The 27,934-nt window shown below is 47.2% G+C and overlaps 1 protein-coding gene across 2 annotated transcripts; it reads right to left on the bottom strand.

Annotated features, from left to right (window-relative positions):
- Positions 1–580: 580 nt before the first annotated feature.
- Positions 581–15,857, bottom strand: LOC118414631 (F-box only protein 47-like). Of its 2 annotated transcripts, none has more exons than XM_035818809.1 (10): positions 15,556–15,857; positions 14,860–15,104; positions 13,302–13,469; positions 12,794–12,870; positions 12,084–12,258; positions 6,503–6,679; positions 5,831–5,986; positions 3,397–3,539; positions 2,454–2,607; positions 581–703 (listed from the first exon to the last, which is right to left on the bottom strand). In XM_035818809.1, the coding sequence occupies exons 2-10, from the start codon at positions 15,080–15,082 to the stop codon at positions 585–587; spliced, it is 1,392 nt and encodes a 463-aa protein (XP_035674702.1). In that variant the 5' UTR covers positions 15,083–15,104; positions 15,556–15,857; the 3' UTR covers positions 581–584. The 2 variants fall into 2 exon arrangements, with proteins under 2 accessions (XP_035674702.1, XP_035674703.1); XM_035818810.1 differs by having other exon boundaries at positions 15,571–15,857.
- Positions 15,858–27,934: the final 12,077 nt, after the last annotated feature.

Raw genomic sequence — 27,934 nt, 5'->3', positions numbered from 1 at the left:
GACTATTTCCTGGTTTCGGACTCATGGTTAGAATGGGAGAGAGGGAGGAGGATGACAGTATGTAGTGCAGGTCTGTGGGGTCGGTGTCTTCCCCTAGGGGTGGGGGTGGGGAGGGTTAGAATGGGAGAGAGGGAGGGAGGATGACAGCATGGAGTACAGGTCTGTGGGGTCTGTGTCTTCCCCTAGGGGTGGGGGTGGGATGGTTAGAATGGGAGAGAGGGGGAGGGATGACAACATGTAGTACAGGTCTGTGGGGTCTGTGTCTTCCCCTGGGGGTGGGGGGTGGGGGTGGGGATGGTTAGAATGGAAGAGAGAGGGAGGGATGACATCATGTAGTACAGGTTTGTGGGGTCGGTGTCTTCCCCTGGGGGTGGGGGTGGGATGGTTAGAATGGAAGAGAGGGGGGAGGGATGACATCATGTAGTACAGGTCTGTGGGGTCTGTGACTTCCCCTGGGGGTGGGGATGGTTAGAATGGGAGAGAGGGGGAGGATGACAGTATGTAGTACAGGTCTGTGGGGTCTGTGACTTCCCCTGGGGGTGGGGATGGTTAGAATGGGAGAGAGGGAGGGAGGATGACAGCATTTAGTACAGGTCTGTGGGGTCGGTGTCTTCCCCTGGGGGTGGGGGTGGGATGGTTAGAATGGGAGAGAGAGGGAAGGATGACAGTATGTAGTACAGGTCTGTGGGGTCCGTGTCTTCCCCTGGGGGTGGGGGTGGTTGGAATGGGAGAGAGGGAGGGAGGATGACAGCATGTAGTACAGGTCTGTGGGGTCCGTGTCTTCCCCTAGGGGTGGGGGTGGGATGGTTAAAATGGGAGAGAGGGGGAGGGATGACATCGTGTAGTACAGGTCTGTGGGGTCCGTGTCTTCCCCTAAGGGTGGGGGTGGGATTGTTAGAATGAGAGAGAGGGAGAAGGATGACAGCATGTAGTACAGGTCTGTGCCCTGGGATGGATAGAATGGGAGAGAGAGAAAAGGATGACATCATGTAGAATAGGTCTCTGTGTTTGGGGATGGATAGAATGGGAAAGAGATAGATGGATGACAGCATGTGGGGTGTGCTTGTTAATATAAGATGTCAGTTGGTTGGGTTTGATGTAGCATAATGGTTTGGATAATGGTGTTACCAGGCTTGTGGATAAAAGTCTGCCTAACTAGTCCACCACAGAATAGTCCAGCAATGGCATAGCAGATCAGATCCACAACAGACTGAGCAGTTAGGCATCAGGAGTAACATGGTCCGTGTTGACAACGTTAGAAGTTAAGTCTTTTTCAACAGTGCAATTTACATTATAAGGTCCAAGTGTGAAAAATGTACTCTCCAAGCAGAAGTTAGGCTCCAACTGTTTTTTTTTCTGTTTCATGCGTCGGCGCCCCCCTCCCCACTACAGTTTTGGTTAGTCCAATCGCGTTGTCGTTTTGGTTTTCATTTTTTCCCCGATTTACCGTAAGTTATTACCACCACAGAACCAGGAAAAAGTTAAAAAATACAATGTATATGTACATGTACATTGAAAATGGTTTCCGTCAAGCCGCTCAGGCCCGGCCCGCGAGCTTGCAATACGTAAATAAGGGGTCGGGGCGCGCACCGCTTCGTGGCGCAAATCTACTAGAAATCCAGATACAAATGCTTTTTAGGTGTTGTTTTGATATCAAATCAATGAAATAGCTTCTATAAAGCAAATATATATGCCTCCATGAAGCAGATATTTATCCTTCTATTATTAAGCAGATATTTTGAGCCATTCTGTTTTCCTTTTTTTACTACGGGCGAGAGATCTGCTTCGCGATGAAAATCATGAAAAAGTAGGACACAAAGCACATTTCCAAATGGGAGCGCATTGTTTTATTGGCGTCTTGAATATTTTTTCAAAGTTGATAGGAGGGGGGAGGGCCTAGCAAAAAAATATTTTGCCAGGGGGAGGGCCTAGCAAAAAAAATTTTACCTGGGGGGAGGGCCTAGCAAAAATTTTTTGACCCGACCCTCTGGCGACCGGCCCTCCCCCCTCACTAAACGCCGTACTTACCTGCATCGTCGTGCATGTCCATGACAACCCCCCCGTCCCCAGTGGTACAGCCCTTACCTGCATCATCGGGCCCCTTACCTGCATCATCGGGCATGTTCATGAGAACCCCCCTGTCCCCATGGAGTGGTACAGTCCTTACCTGCATCATCGGGCATGTTCATGAGAACCCCCCTGTCCCCAGTGGTACAGTCCTTACCTGCATCATCGGGCATGTTCATGAGAACCCCCCTGTCCCCAGTGGTACAGTCCTTACCTGCATCATCGTGCATGTCCATGAGAACCCCCCCTGTCCCCAGTGGTACAGTCCTTACCTGCATCATCGGGCATGTCCATGACAACCCCCCTGTCCCCAGTGGTACAGTCCTTACCTGTATCGTCGTGCATGTCCATGAGAACCCCTCTGTCCTCAGTGGTACAGTCCTTACCTGCATCATCATGCATGTCCATCAGAAACTCCTTGAAAGTCTGCGGAATGGCCATGAGGAAACTTCTCCTGTCGGCAGGGATGTCCATGTAGCGACAGACGCGACGTGTCACCTGTATCACCCACTGGGTGCTGTAGTGCTCCTTGACACACACCTGTCAATCAATCAATGAATCAATAAATCATATAATCAAGCACAACATATCCATGTAGCGACAGACACGAAGTGTCGCCTGTATCACCCACTGGGTGCTGTAGTGCTCCTTCACACACACCTGTCCATCAATCAATCAATCAATCAATAAATCAATCTATAACCACCATATCCATGTAGCAACAGAACCGATTGGTCACCTGTATCACCTGCTGGGTGCTGTAGTGCTCCTCAAATAAACTTGGCAATATTTTAGAAAGAGAGAGAGAGAGAAAGAGAGATTGAGAGGAAGAGATATATATACAGAGAGAGTGGTTTGGATGAGATATGGTACCTTTCCCAGGTGCATGCACCTCTGCCAGCTCCTTCAGCCTACAGTTTATGGGAAGAGTTAGATGGGCCCCTGTACCATAATGTAGGGCAGGGTCATGGTAGAACTGAAGAGAGAGAGAGAGAGAGGGAGAGAGAGAGAGAGAGAGAGAGAGAGGGAGAGACGGAGTGATAGAGAAACAGAGAGATAGAGAGAGAAAGAGAGAGAGAGGGGGAGAGAAAGAGAGAGATCAGAGAGAGAAGGAGAAAGAAAGAGGGAGAGAGAGAGACAGAGAGGGAAGGACAGAGATACAGAAAGAGAGAGAGAGAGAGAGAGAGAGAGAGAGAGAGAGAGAGAGAGAGAGAGAGAGACATATGTTTATGGCTCATTGAAGGGTTAGATGGGCCTACATACCATAAGTTAGGGAAGAGTGCTATGGTAGGATGTAGGTGGCAATGTAGGGAGGTAGAGGGTATTTACCTTTGCCAGGTGCACTATGACCTCCGCCAGTTCCTCCAGCCTCCCGTTGATGGCCTTGCTGCCCAGCAACTTCACACAGATGTTCTCCCCACACAGGGTCAGCAGGCGCGCCACGTTCTCGGGTGTCCAGGTCTCCGGGAGCGCTGGGGAAGTAAGAGAAAGTGATATCATATCAAGTTTCACACAGATGTTCTCCCCACACAGGGTCAGCAGGCGCGCCACGTTCTCGGGCGTCCAGGTCTCCGGGAGTGCTGGGGGAAGTAAGTGAAAGTGATGTCATATCAAGTTTCACACAGATGTTCTCCCCACACAGGGTCAGCAGGCGCGCCACGTTCTCGGGCGTCCAGGTCTCCGGGAGCGCTGGGGAAGGAAGTGAAATTGAATTGTCATATCAAGTTTCACACAGATGTTCTCCCCACACAGGGTCAGCAGGCGCGCCACGTTCTCGGGCGTCCAAGTCTCCGGGAGCGCTGGGGGAAGAAAGTGAAAGTGATGTCATATCAAGTTTCACACAGATGTTCTCCCCACACAAGGTCAGCAGGCGCGCCACGTTCTCGGGCGTCCAAGTCTCCGGGAGCGCTGGGGGAAGAAAGTGAAAGTGATGTCATATCAAGTTTCACACAGATGTTCTCCCCACACAAGGTCAGCAGGCGCGCCACGTTCTCGGGCCTCCAAGTCTCCGGGAGCGCTGGGGGAAGAAAGTGAAAGTGATGTCATATCAAGTTTCACACAGATGTTCTCCCCACACAGGGTCAGCAGGCGCGCCACGTTCTCGGGCGTCCAGGTCTCTGGGAGTGCTGGCAGGGGAAAGTAAGTGAAAGTGAAATGTCATATCGAGTTTCACACAGATTTTCTCCCCACACAGGGTCAGCAGGCGCGCCACGTTCTCGGGCGTCCAAGTCTCCGGGAGCGCTGGGGAAGTAAGTGTTAAAAGTGAAATTGATAAAGACAGACGTTATGTGTATTTAGCCTTGGAGCCGACCCTTGTTAGCTTTGGTCCCCTCCCGAAGGTCCCTACCTGCACTGCAGACCAAAGCGAACAAGGCTCAACTCTAGGCTAATGTACAGTATTGACAGGTTTGTTGTACCAGGGAAACTCTTTGGTCAATTTGCATGTACATTAGATATGTAAATTTCCACCAAACATAATGTATTGCTTATCTTTTTCAGATAAACAAGGCCAAAAGGGACCTTCTAATATTAATTACGTATTTTCAAAAGCGTCATTTCCTTTCTTTAAATTTTGTAACTTGTGAAATATTGGTCATTGATGGAATAAAAGAACATCAACTTTAAAACCTCAGCTACACAACTCAACAGTGCCACCTACTGATCCTTTTCAAAACTGCACATTGGATTATGGTATCTACCACCTGTTGTACAATATGCCAAATAATACTTAGTCAAACAACTGGATATGATTTCTTAAATCTTCAGACATTACAAGCAGTTGTGCAATAGTTTTTTTCCACTTAGCATATTTCTGATTTGGGCACAGATAATGTTAATTGTTAGAATTATCTCTTTTTCCAAAAAAAATGATGCTACCTTATTTATACCTTGAAGAAAGAGCTACAGGCTTTCTACTCTTTGTGTGCTTCAGTTCAGTCATCTTATAAACTAGTCATTATCACCTGAAAACAAATGTTTAGCAGGAACATACTTGCAGCCTAGGCCTGCAATATTTTGTAAAAATTTACATTGCTAGTAAAAAATCTGAGCATTTTATTTTAATTTTCAGTAGTATATTGTTGTACATAACATTGTACACTTGATTTGCTTTATTTTATCTTGAGTTCATTTGGCAATGCATTGATATTTGTAGCTTCTTGCTGTATAACCATTTATTTGAGTTGATATTGTTATTAATAACTGTTATGTGGCATGTATGTATAGGTTTTCCCCCAAGGTTCTTTGAAAAACCCAGCAGGGCAACATATCGATGAAACCCTGGTTAACTGGAAATAAACAAAATCGTGAAATTCTAAGAGATGTTGTGAATAGTCAGAAATATTCAAAGTACTATTTCAGAACTTCAGTCTGAAAAAAAATTTCATCAAGTTGGTATAATATAGGATATAGATGAATTCTTGTACACAACCAGGTTGTACTTATTGGGATTGTGTAATAATAGCGCCACCTACATCGGCTTATAACATATAGCTGTGAGAAGCAGAACTCCAGACAGATCGCTCTGAGGAAGGTGTCTGACACCGAAACGTCAGCACAGTAAGTACAACCTTGTTGGGTACAAGAATACTCCTATATCCTCGAAACCACATCATGTTTGACATGCAACTTGACTTGTACATTTTTAGTCCTGATGGGGTCACCTGACCCTGGTGACAATTAACCTTTACGAACCTAACTTTGCACATCATATAAAATTGACCTGTGAACTTTGACAGTCATGATTATGTGCCCTCTGACCTACCAGTGACCTCCTCTATGACCCCGATGATGTCATCCTCTGTCCACTCCCTGCAGTAGTTGTGCAGAGTCTTGATGGCTGATCCCAGCTCGGCCAGTACCACTGTGGAGGCGGGGGTGTTGCTTTCTGCATCCCCCATCTCTAACCACACCGCACCATCTGTTAAAACAGCAGGCAATATTTTACAAACTTTCGTCTTTTTCTACAAATGAGTATTAAGAAACAGCAGATCTTGAATGGCAGGGTTGTAAATTCTTTTTTTTTTAATAGATGCACTGCTATACCTCTTAAACCTCAAAATGCACAGAAAGGTACTTGTGCACTAAATACTAGTCTTACTCTCCTGAGTTGTTGCATTAACAAGGTTGTGTGCACCTGAATTAAAGTAGACTACAGACTATACTGGGCTCCCTCCAGAGCTTGAACCTGAAATTCTCTGACCAGCTAACTTTAGAATTTCAATAGAAATTGATGCACATTAGTTAACAAAAGTATCTTTAAGTACATAATGCTACACATGTACTTTGGTGTGTATTAGTGTATCTAGAGTCACGAAAAAAGTTGAAAAGTTGAATAGTAGGTGAAAAAAGTACATATGCACCAAGGACTATAAGCCCTGATAGATTTCAAAAGTTTCCTGGTCTGAAACAAACATTTCTAACCAGTTTTTCTCACCCTCCTGAAAACAGACGGGCCCAAACAGGAGGTACAGCATCCGGGCCTGGTGCACCATGGGAAGGGGCTTCAGCATTCGGCTGAGCCAGAACGCTCGTTCTAGCTGATGTTCACACTGGTCCAGCAGAACTCTTCTGTAGAACAGCCTCAGGTACAGCTCATCATCGCCATGGCAACCTGTACATGTAGAACAGTAAGTAGCGTTCACACTGGTCTAGCAGAACTCTCCTGTACTGTCTGCCGCAGGTACAGCTCATCATTGCCATGGCAACCTGTACACGTGAAACAGTAAGGAGTGTTCACATACGTGCAGCAGAACTCTCCTGTAGAGCAGTAAGGAGTGTTCACTCTGGTCTAGCAGAACTCTTCTGTAGAACAGCCGCAGGTACAGCTCATCATCGCCATGGCAACCTGTACATGTAGAAAAGTAACAAGTGTTTACACTGGTGCAGCAGAACTCTTCTGTAGAACAGCCGCAGGTACAGCTCATCATCCCCATGGCAACCTGTACATGTAGAACAATAACAAGTGTTCACTCTGGTCTAGCAGAACTCTTCTGTAGAACAGCCGCAGGTACAGCTCATCATCGCCATGGCAACCTGTACATGTAGAAAAGTAACAAGTGTTTACACTGGTGCAGCAGAACTCTTCTGTAGAACAGCCGCAGGTACAGCTCATCATCGCCATGGCAACCTGTACATGTAGAACAGTAACAAGTGTTCACACTGGTGCAGCAGAACTCTTCTGTAGAACAGCCGCAGGTACAGCTCATCATCACCATGGCAACCTGTACATGTAGAACAATAACAAGTGTTCACTCTGGTCCAGCAGAACTCTTCTGTAGAACAGCCAAAGGTACAGCTCATCATTGCCATGGCAACCTGTACATGTAGAACAGTAACAAGTGTTCACAGTGGTCCAGCAGAACTCTTCTGTAGAACAGCCGCAGGTACAGCTCATCATCACCATGGCAACCTGTACATGTAGAACAATAACAAGTGTTCACTCTGGTCCAGCAGAACTCTTCTGTAGAACAGCCAAAGGTACAGCTCATCATTGCCATGGCAACCTGTACATGTAGAACAGTAACAAGTGTTCACAGTGGTCCAGCAGAACTCTTCTGTAGAATAGCTGCAGGTACAGCTCATCATCGCCATGGCAACCTGTACATGTAGAACAGTAAGCTGTGTTCACACTGGTCCAGCAGAACTCTTCTGTAGAACAGCCGCAGGTACAGCTCATCATCACTATATGTAGGACAGTAATCAGTTTTCACATTGGTACAGCAGAACTCTCCTGTAGAACAGTAACAAGTGTTCACTCTGGTCCAGCAGAACTCTTCTGTAGAACAGCTGCAGGTACAGCTCATCATCCCCATGGCAACCTGTACACATAGGACAGTGAGGAGTGGTCACATATGTGCAGTCTGCTGCAGAACTCTCTTGTAGAAAAGCTCATCACGATGGGAATCTGTACATGTAGAAAATTACATTACGTAGAGCAGTTGAGAATGATAATGGTTCATCCTTAAACACATACCATGTGCTGACTGCAGGACCTGTGTGAGCCTCTGCAGTGTTCATCACAGTTTAATACTCACCATGTGCTGATTGCAGGACCTGTGTGAGCCTCTGCAGTGTTCACCAGTTTGACACTCACCATGTGCTGACTGCAGGACCTGTGTGAGCCTCTGCAGTGTTCACCAGTTTGACACTCACCATGTGCTGACTGCAGGACCTGTGTGAGCCTCTGCAGTGTTCATCACAGTTTAACACTCACCATGTGCTGACTGCAGGACCTGTGTGAGCCTCTGCAGTGTTCACCAGTTTGACACTCACCATGTGCTGACTGCAGGACCTGTGTGAGCCTCTGCAGTGTTCATCACAGTTTAACACTCACCATGTGCTGACTGCAGGACCTGTGTGAGCCTCTGCAGTGATCATCACAGTTTGACACTCACCATGTGCTGACTGCAGGACCTGTGTGAGACTCTGCAGTGTTCACAGTTTGACACTTACCGTGTGCTGACTGCAGGACCTGTGTGAGCCTCTGCAGTGTTCATCACAGTTTGACACTCACCATGTGCTGACTGCAGGACCTGTGTGAGTCTCTGCAGTGTTCACCAGTTTGACATTTACCGTGTGCTGACTGCAGGACCTGTGTGAGCCTCTGCAGTGTTCACCAGTTTGACACTCACCATGTGCTGACTGCAGGACCTATGTGAGCCTCTGCAGTGTTCACCAGTTTGACACTCACCATTTGCTGACTGCAGGACCTGTATGAGCCTCTGCAGTGTTCATCACAGTTTAACACTCACCATGTGCATACTGCAGGACCTGTGTGACCCTCTGCAGTGTTCACAGTTTGACACTTACCATGTGCTGACTGCAGGACCTGTGTGAGTCTCCTCTGCAGTGTTCATCACAGTTTAACACTCACCATGTGCAGACTGCAGGACCTGTGTGAGTCTCCTCTGCAGTGTTCATCACAGTTTAACACTCACCATGTGCTGACTGCAGGACCTGTGTGAGTCTCTGCAGTGTTCACAGTTTGACAATTACCGTGTGCTGACTGCAGGACCTATGTGAGCCTCTGCAGTGTTCACCAGTTTGACACTCACCATTTGCTGACTGCAGGACCTGTATGAGCCTCTGCAGTGTTCATCACAGTTTAACACTCACCATGTGCAGACTGCAGGACCTGTGTGACCCTCTGCAGTGTTCACAGTTTGACACCATGTGCAGACTGCAGGACCTGTGTGAGTCTCCTCTGCAGTGTTCATCACAGTTTAACACTCACCATGTGCTGACTGCAGGACCTGTGTGAGCCTCTGCAGTGTTCATCACAGTTTAACACTCACCATGTGCTGACTGCAGGACCTGTGTGAGCCTCTGCAGTGTTCATCACAGTTTGACACTCACCATGTGCTGACTGCAGGACCTGTGTGAGCCTCTGCAGTGTTCATCACAGTTTGACACTCACCATGTGCTGACTGCAGGACCTGTGTGAGCCTCTGCAGTGTTCATCACAGTTAACACTCACCATGTGCTGACTGCAGGACCTATGTGAGCCTCTGCAGTGTTCACCAGTTTGACACTCACCATTTGCTGACTGCAGGACCTGTATGAGCCTCTGCAGTGTTCATTACAGTTTAACACTCACCATGTGCAGACTGCAGGACCTGTGTGACCCTCTGCAGTGTTCACAGTTTGACACTTACCATGTGCTGACTGCAGGACCTGTGTGAGTCTCCTCTGCAGTGTTCATCACAGTTTAACACTCACCATGTGCAGACTGCAGGACCTGTGTGAGTCTCCTCTGCAGTGTTCATCACAGTTTAACACTCACCATGTGCTGACTGCAGGACCTGTGTGAGCCTCTGCAGTGTTCATCACAGTTTGACACTCACCATGTGCTGACTGCAGGACCTGTGTGAGTCTCTGCAGTGTTCATCACAGTTTAACACTCACCATGTGCAGACTGCAGGACCTGTGTGAGCCTCTGCAGTGTTCACAGTTTGACACTTACCATGTGCTGACTGCAGGACCTGTGTGACCCTCTGCAGTGATCATCACAGTTTAACACTCACCATGTGCAGACCGCAGGACCTGTGTGACCCTCTGCAGTGATCATCACAGTTTGACACTCACCATGTGCAGACTGCAGGACCTGTGTGAGCCTCTCTAGTGTTCATCAGTTTGACACTCACCATGTGCTGACTGCAGGACCTGTGTGAGCCTCTGCAGTGTTCATCACAGTTTAACACTCACCATGTGCAGACTGCAGGACATGTGTGAGCCTCTGCAGTGTTCATCACAGTTTAACACTCACCATGTGCTGACTGCAGGACCTGTGTGAGCCTCTGCAGTGTTCACCAGTTTAACACTTACCATGTGCTGACTGCAGGACCTGTGTGAGCCTCTGCAGTGTTCATCACCAGTTTAACACTCACCATGTGCAGACTGCAGGACTTGTGTGAGCCTCTGCAGTGTTCACCAGTTTGACACTTACCGTGTGCTGACTGCAGGACCTGTGTGAGCCTCTGCAGTGTTCACCAGTTTGACACTCACCATGTGCAGACTGCAGGACCTGTGTGAGTCTCTGCAGTGTTCATCACAGTTTAACACTCACCATGTGCTGACTGCAGGACCTGTGTGAGCCTCTGCAGTGATCATCACAGTTTGACACTCACCATGTGCTGACTGCAGGACCTGTGTGAGACTCTGCAGTGTTCACAGTTTGACACTTACCGTGTGCTGACTGCAGGACCTGTGTGAGCCTCTGCAGTGTTCATCACAGTTTGACACTCACCATGTGCTGACTGCAGGACCTGTGTGAGTCTCTGCAGTGTTCACCAGTTTGACATTTACCGTGTGCTGACTGCAGGACCTGTGTGAGCCTCTGCAGTGTTCACCAGTTTGACACTCACCATGTGCTGACTGCAGGACCTATGTGAGCCTCTGCAGTGTTCACCAGTTTGACACTCACCATTTGCTGACTGCAGGACCTGTATGAGCCTCTGCAGTGTTCATCACAGTTTAACACTCACCATGTGCATACTGCAGGACCTGTGTGACCCTCTGCAGTGTTCACAGTTTGACACTTACCATGTGCTGACTGCAGGACCTGTGTGAGTCTCCTCTGCAGTGTTCATCACAGTTTAACACTCACCATGTGCAGACTGCAGGACCTGTGTGAGTCTCCTCTGCAGTGTTCATCACAGTTTAACACTCACCATGTGCTGACTGCAGGACCTGTGTGAGTCTCTGCAGTGTTCACAGTTTGACAATTACCGTGTGCTGACTGCAGGACCTATGTGAGCCTCTGCAGTGTTCACCAGTTTGACACTCACCATTTGCTGACTGCAGGACCTGTATGAGCCTCTGCAGTGTTCATCACAGTTTAACACTCACCATGTGCAGACTGCAGGACCTGTGTGACCCTCTGCAGTGTTCACAGTTTGACACCATGTGCAGACTGCAGGACCTGTGTGAGTCTCCTCTGCAGTGTTCATCACAGTTTAACACTCACCATGTGCTGACTGCAGGACCTGTGTGAGCCTCTGCAGTGTTCATCACAGTTTAACACTCACCATGTGCTGACTGCAGGACCTGTGTGAGCCTCTGCAGTGTTCATCACAGTTTGACACTCACCATGTGCTGACTGCAGGACCTGTGTGAGTCTCCTCTGCAGTGTTCATCACAGTTTAACACTCACCATGTGCTGACTGCAGGACCTGTGTGAGCCTCTGCAGTGTTCATCACAGTTTGACACTCACCATGTGCTGACTGCAGGACCTGTGTGAGTCTCCTCTGCAGTGTTCATCACAGTTTAACACTCACCATGTGCAGACTGCAGGACCTGTGTGAGTCTCCTCTGCAGTGTTCATCACAGTTAACACTCACCATGTGCTGACTGCAGGACCTGTGTGAGCCTCTGCAGTGTTCATCACAGTTTAATACTAACCGTGTGCTGACTGCAGGACCTGTGTAGTGTACATCACAGTTTGACACTTACCATGTGCTGACTGCAGGACCTGTGTGAGTCTCCTCTGCAGTGTTCATCACAGTTTAACACTCACCATGTGTTGACTGCAGGACCTGTGTGAGTCTCCTCTGCACATGAGAGTTGATGATGGCGTACACTCTGAGACACTCCATCTCGTCCCAGCCGGCGATGACCGTGTGCAGGAACCGCCCGTAACACGTCAGCGCCAGGCAGTGGTTGGAGCAGCTCAGGCAGGACAGCAGGTCCAGCTGGAACAGAAGCAAGATGAAGAATAGCATTGAAATCTGCCACATCTTTCATGCAGTGTTATCATGGTAGCACGCGTAGTCCAGTGGTTAGCGGCCTTGCCTCTGGAACTAGAAGCCGTGGGTTCGACCCCGGCTATGTCGCTCACCCGACATGCATGCTACTGGAAAGGGTTGCAGTCCTTAGGACAGGATGTTAAGCCGTGGTCCATTGTTCATTGTGCTTGTCGAAAAGAGCCCAGGGGAATTTCCCCGGTACATTGAACCTGTAAATACTGTACATAGCGTCTTTCCCCTCTGTCACGACCAGTGGAAGATTAGCTCTTCAGTGAGCTAAAACTGGATCGAGATCACTTTCCTTTCCTTTTTTTTCATGGCTGTCATATTGTTTGGGACCCCATGTTGCTTAATCCTTACCGAATCTGTCATTTTGAGATTGAAATGTTGTCCTATTATAGTAAATAAATAGATAAAGTGGGAAGTAAACCTTTCTATTAAGCTCACACAGTTACTAAGAAGTGTCCACTACAAAGCAAACCTTTCTGATGAATTGCTCCATGATCCTGAGCCTGTCCCTTGTTGTGTAGAGACAAGTTACTCTCTTATGTAGAACTCCTGGGGACAGAAAGCAGAGGTGTGTCAGGTTAGGGATCTTGACTGAACAGCTAATATATAGTATGGGGTTTTTAGATTTACTACATAAAATTACATTATCTGTATCTGTATCTAATATAGCCGGTATAACCGCCCTTCATAGCGAAACACACCAGCTTCGCAGGCACGCGGTGCGGCCCGCAGCTGGTTATATTACACTAAGTGATCCATCACACCTAACTTTTACACATCTATCTGCAAGCGTTTTTTAAAACTATCCAGAGAAGATGCCCCTACTGTGCTTGGTGATGTAGATGTGATTGGAGAGAATGAAGAGAATCGGCAAAATAAAGTTCCTGGGGGATTAATTGACTGATTAATTGATTGATCGATCGATCGATTGATTGATTGATTGATTGATTGATTGATTGATTGATTGATTGACAGCTGACCTAGCCTGCGGAAGTGCTGCATGAGGCTGGCATGGTGCTCCTGGCAGGCCGGCTGGTGTAAGGAGACCCTCAGCAGCAGCCTGTCCTCCCCCCGTTTGCTGTCCATGAAACATTCCACCAGCCCGCGCACTGCCTTGGACACAATGGTCAGGATGGACAGGTCCACTACTGAAAAAGGGGGGGAAAGGTATTATAGATGTGAAAGGCAGCGGATAATGTCTGAAACATCAGACCATTTCTAAAATCATTGTAGCTTGAGTGACTATTGTTTGGGGTATCTTATTACCTGGATGTCTGACCTCCATTGGTGTAATTTGTCTATCTATTTCTTCCAATGATATATTGAAGAAGAATTAGGGAACTATGTAAAAAAAGCTCATGCAGAAGTTCTTAAGAGCCCATGTCAACCAATGTGATTGGTTCACAGACAATTTTGAAAAAGATTCAGCAGGAAGATGAGAATACAACAGCCACTACTACAGCATGTACATGCAGAAACTTTTGCGGTGTTTTAATGTTCGCGGTTTTCGCGGTAGTGCTTCACCGCGAATTTAAGACCACCGCGAACATTTTTTCCATGGCAGTAAGAGACTACAGTGGATGGAGGAGTACTGCGACCTTAAAACTGCCACGAAAAGTCCTTTTTTCGCTACCACAAAATTAAATCACTGCGAACTTAAATGCATTTACAGTAACCCACCACTCTTCCTTGTGTGAGTGAATAAACTTATCCAGACAGCTTGTTCTCTTCAGAACATTCAACCTGGTGTGTTCTGCCATCGGGCAGTTTACTAGCCTTCGTAGCATCCGGATAGTAGTTCACTCCTATGTTCACTTCTGCTACCCATCTGGGGAGCTGTATATTCAAACCTTTTGGTGGTGATGTCAGCTTATGAGAAAATTAAGAAATGGGTTCTAGAGCGCTCGTTCGATGACAACAGGCCTCCCACAAGAGGGTGTTTCAGGTGTTGGAACACCTGTTCGAGCGAGCGCTTGAACCCAGTGGTGGCATGCTCCCCAATGGGAGGGTCTTTTTAGGAAATGCCCACAAACGGCCACTCTAGAGAAGTCCGCACTGCACAAATCTCATTTTTTTTTGCTTGGAATATGTCGACGTTGTGTTCCAATGCATTAATCCTGCTCAATCCATTGACCCAAAGTGACATAAATCAAAGTTGACGATTTTCGATGGTCTTTTTAGCGAATGCCTAGCACAGAAAGTCTTTTTAGCGAACGCCCTCTATATCCACAAAAATATCGGCCGTCGCGCAACAGCACCTTCACCTGCCGCCACAAACATGTTCAAGAAGGTGTCCCATCGATGGGTACAAAGTTTCCATGCTTTACAAGCTCCAAATTTCCCAAATTTGGATGATTCCAGACATTAGAGATGTCAAGGTTCGCAGACGGAATAGCAGAAAATTGACCATATAGTGACACAAAAGGAAGAAGGTGACTGTATGAAGTGTATAATAAACGTTAGAGAGAACTACAATCCGGATGGTATCCCCAGCAGTTTACTGGATGAGCAACACAAAGAAGGCAGGTCCTGACTCACTGGACAGCTCATACAGGATGTTGTAGATCATTTCAGCTGGGAGGATCTCAAAGAATCCCAAGGGGCCATCCTGAATGGCACGGCTGTTGCTAAGCGACCGTTCCTTAAAGATGAGGCGTGAACTTCTCCGTCTTGCCTTCTGGCACCGGCAGGGGGGAGCGTCAGGGGGGGTGTAGGCCTCGGCAGCCACAGGGAGGGGGGTGGAGGTCTCTCCAGGGAGCATGATGGGGTAGCAGGGAAATATACTGGGCGAGAAAAAAAGATGGTAATTTACAAAAAAAAGAAATGATTTCAAAGTTACACACAAGCATATCCCACACCCCATACAAACATTGTTTAACACAGACATGTTGATGTTTCGCTTGTTTGTATGTATTTGACTTAATGAACGAAATGTCGGTATAGCTGAGTAAAATGTTACTGAGCATCTAAGTACCATCCTCCGTATTGACCGCTGGCTCTCCACGTTCGCTTGCTAACTCCGATTACTTGCTAAGTAAAATGTCCCCTCTGTAAAAATCCGCCCCCTCCCCCCTTTCCACACACAAACTTGAATGACTCAAAAAAACAAACAAAATAAACAGGATACACATAAACTGCAGATTCTTTGCATCTGTATATTATGTTGATTTAATGCTGTAGATATATCAACTCATGAACAACGATATATTGTTATGAATCCACAATAAATCCTACCAAAGCGGTGCGAACCTCAACTTGGTCGTCTGCAGCTTTGTTTATGGCGGGAAAATTATGCGAAGTCGGAGCAGCGAGAAGCATGTACTTCATGAAATAACCAAATTTCAAACGGAAACTCAGTCAGAAAATTCGTAGCCTGTACTAACTGCACATGTTTAGACATTCAGACATTATGGGGAGGTCAAATATTTCCTCAAACTAAAGGAAAAGTGTCGTCTGCAGAAGTTGCCACCCGATGTCCGCCATCTTGCTTCTTCGCAACGGAACCGTCCATTCGCGCTCAGGGGTGTGCGTGTGTTACATGTTTTCACTTGCTCTATTAAAACTACGTGCCCTTTGCAACAAGAAAATACTATCACTGTTCGGCATGTGAATCTGGCAGTTTTACCGTGAGAAGTAAGATGGCGTTGTAAAACAGAGAAATATCCAGACCTGAGACCAAACATTGAAAAACAAATGTCTTTAGTTATTAAATGTGTCCCCACAGGTCAATCACTGTAGCGTTCAAGGTTGTGTCCTTTACAGTGAAAGTAGACGAAGAAGACTAGTTGTCTGCAATGACAGCCTAGCACCTTGTGGTATCTGGAAGGGACAATTAAGGGGCAATTGTACAACGTCGCACACTTCTCCTAATGGCAGATGCAGTCAAAAACAAAGGGGTGGTAACCAACCTCGGACGACTAGACATCATATTCTGCAATCAAGGATATCATCCACTTTGCATCGTAAAAATAACATTTTATGATTGGAAAAGCCTGACATTTACTCGGGAGCAAATACAGCACAGTTCGCTCCACCACTATCCCATGTAAAAATCGAATCGTTCCAAATCTAAATCTTAAAGGCTTTACCCCCTGCGAGAATGGGCTCTTCCGGGGCACCTAAGGTTACATAGACCAGACTAGGGCTGGGTATCGGTACAGTGTACCGGTACAAAATCGGGACCTGAAAAAATTAGGTGGACCGGATGTTGGACCGATTAGAAAATTAACAGATTATTTTATCAGGCATTCACACGTTTTGGCGCTTGCAGGTGGAAGAAAATAACAAGAGTGAAGTAGAATAGAGTTTATAGTAATTTCTACCACGTTTTACAGCCAATCGTACAGGTGCAGTTAGCGTTGAAGGTTTTTAAAACGCCAGTGTAAGTCTAATACTCCACCAAATAGATCTCTTTGTAGTGAAATGGACCATTGATATGAGTCATACTGCATCAGGTCCAGGTTCAGGTCCGGACCTGGACCTGATCCTTTGGACCTGAACCGGACCTGGACCTGAATTTTCTGTACCGGTACCCAGCCCTAGACCAGACCAAAACACCCCAACATAACAATGACAATATTGTAATGAATCCAGATCAAAGTGTAATGAAAAAAATCTCCCGTGTGAAAATTGACTCTTGAGGGGTCAAGTGACGATGATCAAAAGACGCTGTCACCGTCACAAACAAACCATCGCGTCACCATCACGCCACCATCGAGTGACCATCGCGTAACCATCGGGTCACCATCGCGTCACCGTCGAGTCACCAACGCGTCACCGTCGAGTCACCAACGCGTCACCATTGGGTCACCATCGCGCCACCATCGCGTCACCATCACAGACTTTACTCTTCATGAACAAACGCAGTCATGGATACATTAGTGTACCGTGGACTCAATGACTGGAACTACCTACCACCACACACGTGCGGCTTCCAATCTGACCTGACTTAAAAGTGACTCGAGCTCTTAAAGTAAAAGAAATAAACAAAACGAACGGACACGGACTATAACACTGGATTTTCGCTTTATTATATGTTTTGTACCATGTATGTGTGATGATCTATCAGTACTCAATGTAAGCTGTATCCCTGTTGTGTTCTATTTCATCTGATCCTTACCTCCCTCATGACCTCAATGAATAGCGGCCTACAGGCCGATTTGAGCCTCTGATGAATAAATAAAGTCTGTGTAGAGATGACATTAACATATACAACATAGAGCATTTAGCCAAGTGATCAACGCTGCCTCAATGACAAGCTGCCAATCCGAACCACTGATCATTAACTCTGTCTCAAGTTAAAAAAAAAAAAAGTTTTTTTTTCTTACATTTTCATCAAGGTTTTATTACTAATGAAGGATGAAGTTATTTAATTTTCAGCGTTAGGACAAGACACGGCCCATTATCAACTACGGTAGTAAACTTGAGTTGTTTCTTAACATGCAGTGTAGATGTGCTAAAACGCGAATACAACTAACATCTTAGTTAGGAGAAAAATCAACTGCAGTTAATCTTGTTCTGACGTGTGCAAGACTCGGGTTGATCAATAGGTCAGTAAGAAACGAGCACAAGTACAGGTACTAAGATTAAAAAAGACCTGAATCTTACAACACAGTGTTCATGAAAATACACTTTTTTTCGCCACCGTCACTCAACCGGACTCACCATCCCGGCCAAGGACGGTCAGCCCGGGGTTCAGGCCTAACGCCCTTCTACGTGAGATGTTTTGAACAGGATCAGGGCCGGTCATCAGCCCGGGGTTCAGGTCTAACGCCCTTCTGCGTGAGATGAGGGTCAGGGACGGTCATCAGCCCGGGGTTCAGGTCTAACGCCCTTCTGCGTGAGATGTTCTGAACAGGATCAGGGACGGTCATCAGCCCGGGGTTCAGGTCTAACGCCCTTCTACGTGAGATGGTTTGAACAGGATCAGGGCCGGTCATCAGCCCGGGGTTCAGGTCTAACGCCCTTCTACGTGAGATGAGGATCAGGGACGGTCATCAGCCCGGGGTTCAGGTCTAACGCCCTTCTACGTGAGATGAGGATCAGGGACGGTCATCAGCCCGGGGTTCAGGTCTAACGCCCTTCTACGTGAGATGTTCTGAACAGGATCAGGGACGGTCATCAGCCCGTGGTTCAGGTCTGACGCCCTTCTGCGTGAGATGAGGATCAGGGCCGGTCATCAGCCCGTGGTTCAGGTCTGACGCCCTTCCACGTGAGATGAGGATCAGGGACGGTCATCAGCCCGTGGTTCAGGTCTAACGCCCTTCTACGTGAGATGGTTTGAACAGGATCACGGACGGTCATCAGCCCGGGGTTCAGGTCTAACGCCCTTCTACGTGAGATGAGGATCACGGACGGTCATCAGTCCGGGGTTCAGGTCTAACGCCCTTCTACGTGAGATGATTTGCACAGGATCACGTACGGTCATCATTCCGGGGTTCAGGTCTAACGCCCTTCCACGTGAGATGAGGATCAGGCACGGTCATCAGCCCGGGGTTCAGGTCTAACGCCCTTCTACGTGAGACGAGGATCAGGGACGGTCATCAGCCCGGGGTTCAGGTCTAACGCCCTTCTACGTGAGATGAGGATCAGGGACGGTCATCAGCCCGGGGTTCAGGTCTAACGCCCTTCTACGTGAGATCAGGATCAGGGACGGTCATCAGCCCGGGGTTCAGGTCTAACGCCCTTCTACGTGAGATGAGGATCAGGGACGGTCATCAGCCCGGGGTTCAGGTCTAACGCTCTTCTACGTGAGATGGTTAGAACAGGATCAGGGACGGTCATCAGCCCGGGGTTCAGGTCTTACGCCCTTGCACGTGAGATGAGGATCAGGGACGGTCATCAGCCCGTGGTTCAGGTCTGACGCCCTTCTACGTGAGATGGTGAGAACAGGATCAGGGACGGTCATCAGCCCGGGGTTCAGGTCTGACGCCCTTGTACGTGAGATGAGGATCAGGGACGGTCATCAGCCCGGGGTTCAGGTCTGACGCCCTTCTACGTGAGATGAGGATCAGGGACGGTCATCAGCCCGGGGTTCAGGTCTGACGCCCTTCTACGTGAGATGGTTTGAACAGGATCAGGGACGGTCATCAGCCCGGGGTTCAGGTCTAACGCCCTTCTGCGTGAGATGAGGATCAGGGCCGGTCATCAGCCCGGGGTTCAGGTCTAACGCCCTTCTGCGTGAGATGAGGATCAGGGACGGTCATCAGCCCGGGGTTCAGGTCTAACGCCCTTCTACGTGAGATGAGGATCAGGGACGGTCATCAGCCCGGGGTTCAGGTCTAACGCCCTTCTACGTGAGATGAGGATCAGGGACGGTCATCAGCCCGGGGTTCAGGTCTAACGCCCTTCTACGTGAGATGAGGATCAGGGACGGTCATCAGCCCGTGGTTCAGGTCTAACGTCCTTCTACGTGAGATGAGGATCAGGGACGGTCAACAGCCCGGGGTTCAGGTCTAACGCCCTTCTACGTGAGATGAGGATCAGGGACGGTCATCAGCCCGGGGTTCAGGTCTAACGTTTTGAACAGGATCAGGGACGGTCATCAGCCCGGGGTTCAGGTCTAACGCCCTTCTGCGTGAGATGTTTTGAACAGGATCAGGGACGGTCATCAGCTCGGGGTTCAGGTCTGACGCCCTTCTGCGTGAGATGAGGATCAGGGACGGTCATCAGCCCGTGGTTAAGGTCTAACGTCCTTCTGCGTGAGATGAGGATCAGGGACGGTCATCAGCCCGGGGTTCAGGTCTAACGCCCTTCTACGTGAGATGAGGATCAGGGACGGTCATCAGCCCGGGGTTCAGGTCTAACGCCCTTCTACGTGAGATGAGGATCAGGGACGGTCATCAGCCCGGGGTTCAGGTCTAACGCCCTTCTGCGTGAGATGTTTTGAACAGGATCAGGGACGGCCATCAGCCCGTGGTTCAGGTCTAACGCCCTTCTGCGTGAGATGAGGATCAGGGACGGTCATCAGCCCGGGGTTCAGGTCTAACGCCCTTCTACGTGAGACGAGGATCAGGGACGGTCATCAGCCCGGGGTTCAGGTCTAACGCCCTTCTACGTGAGATGAGGATCAGGGACGGTCATCAGCCCGGGGTTCAGGTCTAACGCCCTTCTACGTGAGATGAGGATCAGGGACGGTCATCAGCCCGGGGTTCAGGTCTAACGCCCTTCTACGTGAGATGAGGATCAGGGACGGTCATCAGCCCGGGGTTCAGGTCTAACGCCCTTCTACGTGAGATGAGGATCAGGGACGGTCATCAGCCCGGGGTTCAGGTCTAACGCCCTTCTGCGTGAGATGAGGATCAGGGACGGTCATCAGCCCGGGGTTCAGGTCTAACGCCCTTCTGCGTGAGATGAGGATCAGGGACGGTCATCAGCCCGGGGTTCAGGTCTAACGCCCTTCTACGTGAGATGAGGATCAGGGACGGTCATCAGCCCGTGGTTCAGGTCTAACGCCCTTCTACGTGAGATGTTTTGAACAGGATCAGGGACGGTCATCAGCCCGTGGTTCAGGTCTAACGCCCTTCTACGTGAGATGTTTTGAACAGGATCAGGGACGGTCATCAGCCCGTGGTTCAGGTCTAACGCCCTTCTACGTGAGATGTTTTGAACAGGATCAGGGACGGTCATCAGCCCGTGGTTCAGGTCTAACGCCCTTCTACGTGAGATGAGGATCAGGGACGGTCAACAGCCCGGGGTTCAGGTCTAACGCCCTTCTACGTGAGATGAGGATCAGGGACGGTCATCAGCCCGGGGTTCAGGTCTGACGCCCTTCTGCGTGAGATGAGGATCAGGGACGGTCATCAGCCCGGGGTTCAGGTCTAACGCCCTTCTACGTGAGATGAGGATCAGGGACGGTCATCAGCCCGTGGTTCAGGTCTAACGCCTTTCTGCGTGAGATGTTTTGAACAGGATCAGGGACGGTCATCAGCCCGGGGTTCAGGTCTAACGCCCTTCTGCGTGAGATGTTTTGAACAGGATCAGGGACGGTCATCAGCCCGGGGTTCAGGTCTAACGCCCTTCTGCGTGAGATGGTTTGAACAGGATCAGGGACGGTCATCAGCCCGGGGTTCAGGTCTAACGCCCTTCTGCGTGAGATGGTTTGAACAGGATCAGGGACGGTCATCAGCCCGGGGTTCAGGTCTAACGCCCTTCTGCGTGAGATGAGGATCAGGGACGGTCATCAGCCCGGGGTTCAGGTCTAACGCCCTTCCACGTGAGATGAGGATCAGGGCCGGTCATCAGCCCGTGGTTCAGGTCTAACGCCCTTCCACGTGAGATGAGGATCAGGGACGGTCATCAGCCCGTGGTTCAGGTCTAACGCCCTTCTACGTGAGATGAGGATCAGGGACGGTCATCAGCCCGGGGTTCAGGTCTAACGCCCTTCTGCGTGAGATGAACCAGGATCTACAGAACAAAGGGTCCACCCACAGTACGTGTTGAAAACAACAAAAGCACAAACTCAATAACACACACCTACACACTGACTCAGTACAAGGACACTGATTCCAATTAATTTAGTTACAAATGTATTAATTCATTGTCGGTTAAAACTGACGTTGTGCGACCTTATATGTGAAGTCCCTCTCTCTCTCTATTTTTTGCTCAAGCTCCACTACGCTTGTCGTTAAAGAATTCAGTTCTGTGGTTCTGTGTGCATAAAAAAAGTTTTTTTTGTACATGACAAACCGGCTTCATGTTTGTAACGACGGCTGCCTCTCAAGGACGACCTGCCGGTCTGGAACCGCTGGTCATTAACCCATCTCATGTTGACTAACAGATTTGTCACATTCGTCAGAATTGTATTACTACAAGGCATCGTTCTATCACTTAGGCATAAAGCATTTAGTTATGAGGCATAACAGTACCTTTGATAGGACAGAACTAGTTTGCTCAAGTTGAAAACATTCACTTAAACACATAAGTATCGTCAAATGGTTATCATCGTTTGATACAATTTACAAAATCGGTTTATCATATGCAAAGTCTCTCTTTTTATGCTGAAACTATAGGTCTGCGAAGTGATATTGTTTTTGCAATACTGAAGCTTCATATTGAGATGAACACTGTCCCAAGGACGAGCTGCTGGTCTGGAACCGCAGGTTATTAACCCCATCTCATGTAAGATAAATAGCGGTTTTGTCTATTTTCAACGAGTTTCATAACTACAATTGCGTCTGTATATGTACGGTAAATGTACTTAAGTCATCATACAACACCCGTTTCTATTTTCGTATCAAATTAATTGCAGGAAATCTTCTATGTTTGGACAATAAATAATGTATAAATGAAAGACTCATGTTTATATCAAGAGGTGAAGTAGAAATGAGAAAGTCAAGCATAAATAATTATATTATATCATACTATATCATATTACATTATGCTCATGATTTTGAACAATTAAGCTGGGGCAACTGCTGTGCACATAATTGTTGACTATCTCTTGCCGGTTATCTCCTGTTGATTATCCCTTGTTGATTCTCTCTCTTGTTGATTATCCCTTGAAACGTTTTAATTTTATTCTAACGATGATATATTATATTCGACACAAGTTGGGCAGACCAGAATCTTATAACGCATGCCTGTTAGCTTGTCTTGGAAATTCATTTCTTCCGCACCACCGTAACACAACCGGACTCGCCAGCCCAGGCCGGTCAGGGACGGTCATCAGCCCGGGGTTCAGGTCTAACGCCCTTCTGCGTGAGATATACCAGGATCTAAAGAACAAAAGGTCCACCCACAGTACGTGTTGAAAACAACAAAAGCAAAAACTCAATAACATACACCTACACACTGCCTCAGTAGAAGGACATTCCAATTAATCAGTTGCAAAATGTACTAATTTATACGTTCATTGTCGGTTAAAACTGAGGTTGTGCGACTTTATGTGTGAAATTTTCTTTTTTTTTTTTTTGCTCAAGGTCTGCTACGCTTGTCGGTAAAGATTTCAGTTCTGTGGTTCTGTGTGCGTGAAAACGTCTTCTTTTATTAATTACGTGTACAAACTGGCTTGATTTTTATAATAACGACTGCCTCTCAAGGACGATCTGCCGGTCTGGAACCGTTGGCCATTAACGCTATCTCATGTTGACTAACAGATTTGTCACATTCGTCAGGGTTTTATTAGTATTAGTCAGAATTCTATCACTTTAAGCAGTATCCTTATTAGCTACGTGGTAGATTTGAGATGAGCTTGTATGTGCGCGACAAAAGTGTAGACATTTGAAATTAACGGGTTGCACTAACGGGGGACTTCAACTGCAGTGAATCGTGTATTCTCTTGTTTCTGGCAAGTACGACTTCCCAAGAAGTCTTGTGAAAGTAAGAAGCAGGTATAGCATTAAAGTGTCATCATATTGCGGTAATGTCATTAATGTTGGATGGAGCAACTACTGTCCATATTTTTTTTGAAATGTGTTTAAATGAGACGTTAATCCTGAGTACGTTCACAACTGACTACCCATCTTGCTGCACAGCGAGGACGTTGAACCCCCGTCTATGGATCTGTTTTGTGACGTTTCACTGTCCACGTTGGCAGGGTCTTGTGTCGAATGACATCATGTTGTTGACAGTTTTCATCACTTTGCACCAATAAGCGATCAGCAATACCCGCCCACATGTCAGTATAAGTATCCCTCCGCCAGCTCCGCTGCTCATTCAGACTCGGCTTCAGCCGAAACTCCAGACACCCAACTCTTGGCTCCAGCCAAAACTCTCCAGACACCCAATTCTCGGGACCAGAACTCTCCAGAAACCCAACTCTCGGCACCAGAACTCTCCAGACACCCAACTCTCGGCACCAGAACTGAACTACGGGACTGACACCGGACTACTCTTGTAAGTATTTCGCTCACCTAATGTACAGTAGTGTAATATGCCTTGCTTTCTTTCCTTTGCCTTTTCATATTGTGACAGGCCTAAAGGTTAACGGAATTTTTCTTCTTTTTTTGTTGTTGTCACTATGGGCAGACTGTTTTATTGGACCAATGGTTATTGGACGATGCTACCCTGAGATCACTCATATCATGCACAATTCATGTCCGCTTCCTGTGTAACTGTAGCCGCTAGATAAACAATGGCAGGTCCTTCACCTGAGCCTGATGCTCGGCTGTTTTGTTTCCAAACCTTTTACATGTAAATAACGTGACCAAAGCTTGACTAATATCGTCGCCTGTTACATCCACAGTTCGGCCGAGTCTGACGGTGTCCGCGGGCCCTCAACATGTGGAAGGAAGTTCTGCTGTGCCTCTGCGGCGTTACTGCATCTGTCTTCGCGTCACCGGCTGGTGAGTGTGCCAACTAACGTTATATTTGATATTGCATGATACGCTTCTGAAGCGACTCAGGTGTCTATCTCGCCATGGTTTATGAAATATATTTTCTTGTCGCTAGATAGTTTTCGTATCACAGAGCCGTTAAACTGTGGTACTGAGGCAAACCACTTACATATTCACAAGAACAAGCTAGCCTTGTTAGCTTTATCCTGTCTTATCGGGAAAATTCTACTCCTATAGATAAGCATAGCCATCCTTCTAACGTGATTGCGAGGTACAAAACCCCACCAGCTTGCGTCGCCTCTCCCTCGGAAGGACTGTAGCCCTTACCAATAGCACACATGCTAACTCTTGGCCCCCAGTCTACGCTGCCTTAGGTTGTGTTCTTATTCTTGTATGGTTACTGGGTAACACCCCAATAGTGTTGGAAAATTCACCCAGGGCGCAGTACTACTGTTTTATTGGCCGTTCCTCAGGTGTTGTAACACCTCAGCCTGAAGGTGGTTGAATATGGTAGATTATTCCAGTCGATAGTAATTCTTGGGTTCCTTACCCCTAGACATTCTTCTTCTTGCATAAGAATTTTGCTTTTACACAGTTGTTTCCTTTGCAGTATTTCAATATTTTTCATTCGTATATCCAACTAATAGCTTCTTCCATGCACGGATCTAGATAAACGATCTTCACCTTTTGTCGTAAGCTGACTGATAGGCCGTATCCTTGATGAAAGTGGAAACATTTTATCAAACAGATCTGCACATATCAGGACATGTCGGGGACAGGTGATTGCAGTAAATCCGTCAGTTACAGTTTGTTCATGCACGGGCGGGCGATAAAAAGGAAGCATACTAGGAAAGACTGCAGAGTTAAACATGTTGTGAAACGAAGGCAACTCTCTCTGTTCCATGATTTACGTCGTATCAATGATTACTGAAATGTTGTGGATAGTAGCTGTTGGATATTGTGTTGATGGTTATGAGTATTTCTGTTGGGTATCCGGTTTACAGTTGGGCATCAAGCGGCATGTTGACCAACCATTGAGCTACTGCAGGCCTATAGAGTGTTATCACATTTAACACGAGCTCAAGGTTCATCTATACTTTGTTTAGAGTGATCTTCATTGCGGTTGTTCTTTGTTTGTCTTATTTCTGAGCCCGTCTAGATCTATAGCGAAATGGTGGCTATGATGATCGGTGATGAATCAGTTGGCCGTCTAAAAGCCTTGCACTATCACTCTGTGATCTGTTTTTGGGAAGTGTCTAGATCTGAAACCAGGTAGTCATAATGCAGGATGTGGACAGGTCTTTCTAGAATTTTGGAGACCGTAGGCAAGGTGCAGACTCGTCTGTAGTTCTGGGAGCATCTCTGTTACCAGCCTTGTGTGTTGGGACTTGCTTTCTCCTTCACTTGTCTGTAGATATGCTTTAATACATGGATTGTCACCTCAGTGGCTAGCTTTAAAAGTCTGTTTTGGAGCTGGCAAAGTCCGGGCTTTTCAGCGTGACTTCTTCAGCGGTTTAGTTCCACAACCACAGCTCTGAGGGCACCGGCTGGCAAACCGGATCGGATGGATTTGTGACAACGCTTTCCTGATGTTTTAGGCTAGCACTAGAGTCTCTGTAGAGCAAGCACATGGGTGATGTTCAATGGATATGTTTTTTGCATTCCCCTATTTGACTTCTGTACTTGTAATGTCAGATGACTCTGACGGTCCTAAAAGGACTTTATAGAGCGCCACATGGCAGAGGCTGATTCTGTTGGTGTAGTAATTGGGCTTTTGGGGATAAGATTATTGTTTGCTAGTCGATTGATTTTTGTGGTTTATGCACATGTAGTACATTTTACCATGTCGGCCAGGTGAAATTTGGAAATCTTCATCCTCTGAAACGCAATTTCCTTTCTTTGAGAGGCTAGATTTACTAGTAGACTACGCGTCGACTTACGAAATTTGGGAGCTAAGCCAGGCTACGATTTACGGTTAATTTTTAGGCTCGATTACGCTTTACGTGCAACTTTTAGGCTCGATTACGGTTTACGTGAAATGCGCTGGCTACGCTTTACGGTGAATTTTCCATCCTCATTACGAATTACCTAAAGTGAAATAGCTTCCTTACGAATTATGGAAATTTAAAAAGGCTTTTTTACGCCTTGCGAAAAAGAGCATGCAGATCCTTCCTATGTTCGTGTACATCTCCAGCTAACAAGGGTGGGGTACAGTTACTATACAGGTATTAGTTGACGGGTTTAGTTTAGTTTGGTTTTGGATATAGGATTAATACTTGCCATGCAGACAATTGATTTTTTTGTGGTTTATGAAGCGTTATATCTAGTACATAAGGTTCACGTACATCTCTAGTACAGGATTATTATGGCAGATATTTTCTCACTTTTGACTTGAAAAGTTTAATGTCTTACCCATCACTAGGAAGCTTGTTTCATAATGGTGTAAAGCAAAGAATCTTACAGCATAGAACTTCCTTCCAAGGAAGAAAGGGTGATTTGCTTCCGTGGCAAAACGTGTCCTTGCTGGGAAAGTCAGTATTGGGGGGCACAGGCGAGTGAAGTTGCGTGGAGACTTTGCCGTGGAAATAGTGGCAGAGTACCACCAGACATATGTCTTTGGAGAAGAGGTTGTGAGGTGGCACACAGGCCACTCTCAACAAGATTTTGTAGGCGGTTTTGTTCTCTGTTGAGGCAGGTTATGGAGCAGCCCCAGTCCTGATGTGTCATCGATACTTCATTTTGGCATTCATTATCTGGCTCGTGTTAAGATGGCAGGAGGAGCAAAGCTTACCTTACACATAGCCGAATTTAGCTCCCGAACACCAGCCGACCCTTATCCGACTCAGGTTGGCAGTAGTTCGGGAGCAGTCTGACCAGTTTAAGCCATGCCTATCTTTTAGCGCCAAACATGTCCTAACCATCTCCCGCGACCAGTAAATGACTTACTCCCGACAGTGTCCCGAATGCTATCTAACCTATTCCCAATAATCCCGACCTCTAGCCGCAGACTGCCGAATCTCTCCTTACTGATCCCCAACCTATTTCTGACCCTATCACGACTTAAAATGGACATAATCAGCGATTTTTAAAAATGTGGCCATTTTCGTTTTTAATCAAAATAATCCTTTCTTCTATTTTGTAAACATCAACGAGAGATCAAATTTGGATCACAGATGGCTCTAATATGTCATCTATGGATCTTTTTGTTTTTGGCTGGATGTCGATCGTACGAATTTCGAGGGTGATTCGCCTACGCCTTGGTAATAGTCATTTTGCTTGAGAATGACTTAGCAGAGACTTGTCTACGGTTTTGGGGTGAACCGTTGGTAGGTAGGAAA

This window comes from Branchiostoma floridae, chromosome 4 (assembly GCF_000003815.2).
Source record: "Branchiostoma floridae strain S238N-H82 chromosome 4, Bfl_VNyyK, whole genome shotgun sequence".
NCBI lineage: Eukaryota > Metazoa > Chordata > Leptocardii > Amphioxiformes > Branchiostomatidae > Branchiostoma > Branchiostoma floridae.
This window is presented reverse-complemented; position numbering and strand designations above follow the sequence as displayed.

What these genes read in the sequence shown, in the direction of transcription:
- LOC118414631 (XM_035818809.1), bottom strand. Translation starts at nt 15,082, where the DNA reads ATGCTCCCTGGAGAGACCTCCACCCCCCTCCCTGTGGCTGCCGAGGCC. An exon ending in GGTCCTGCAGTCAACACATG is followed by an intron (nt 6,680 to 12,083) that starts GTGAGTGTTAAA and finishes CTACATGTACAG; the next exon opens with GTTGCCATGGCGATGATGAG. An exon ending in GGTCATAGAGGAGGTCACTG is followed by an intron (nt 3,540 to 5,830) that starts GTAGGTCAGAGG and finishes TTACTTCCCCAG; the next exon opens with CGCTCCCGGAGACCTGGACA.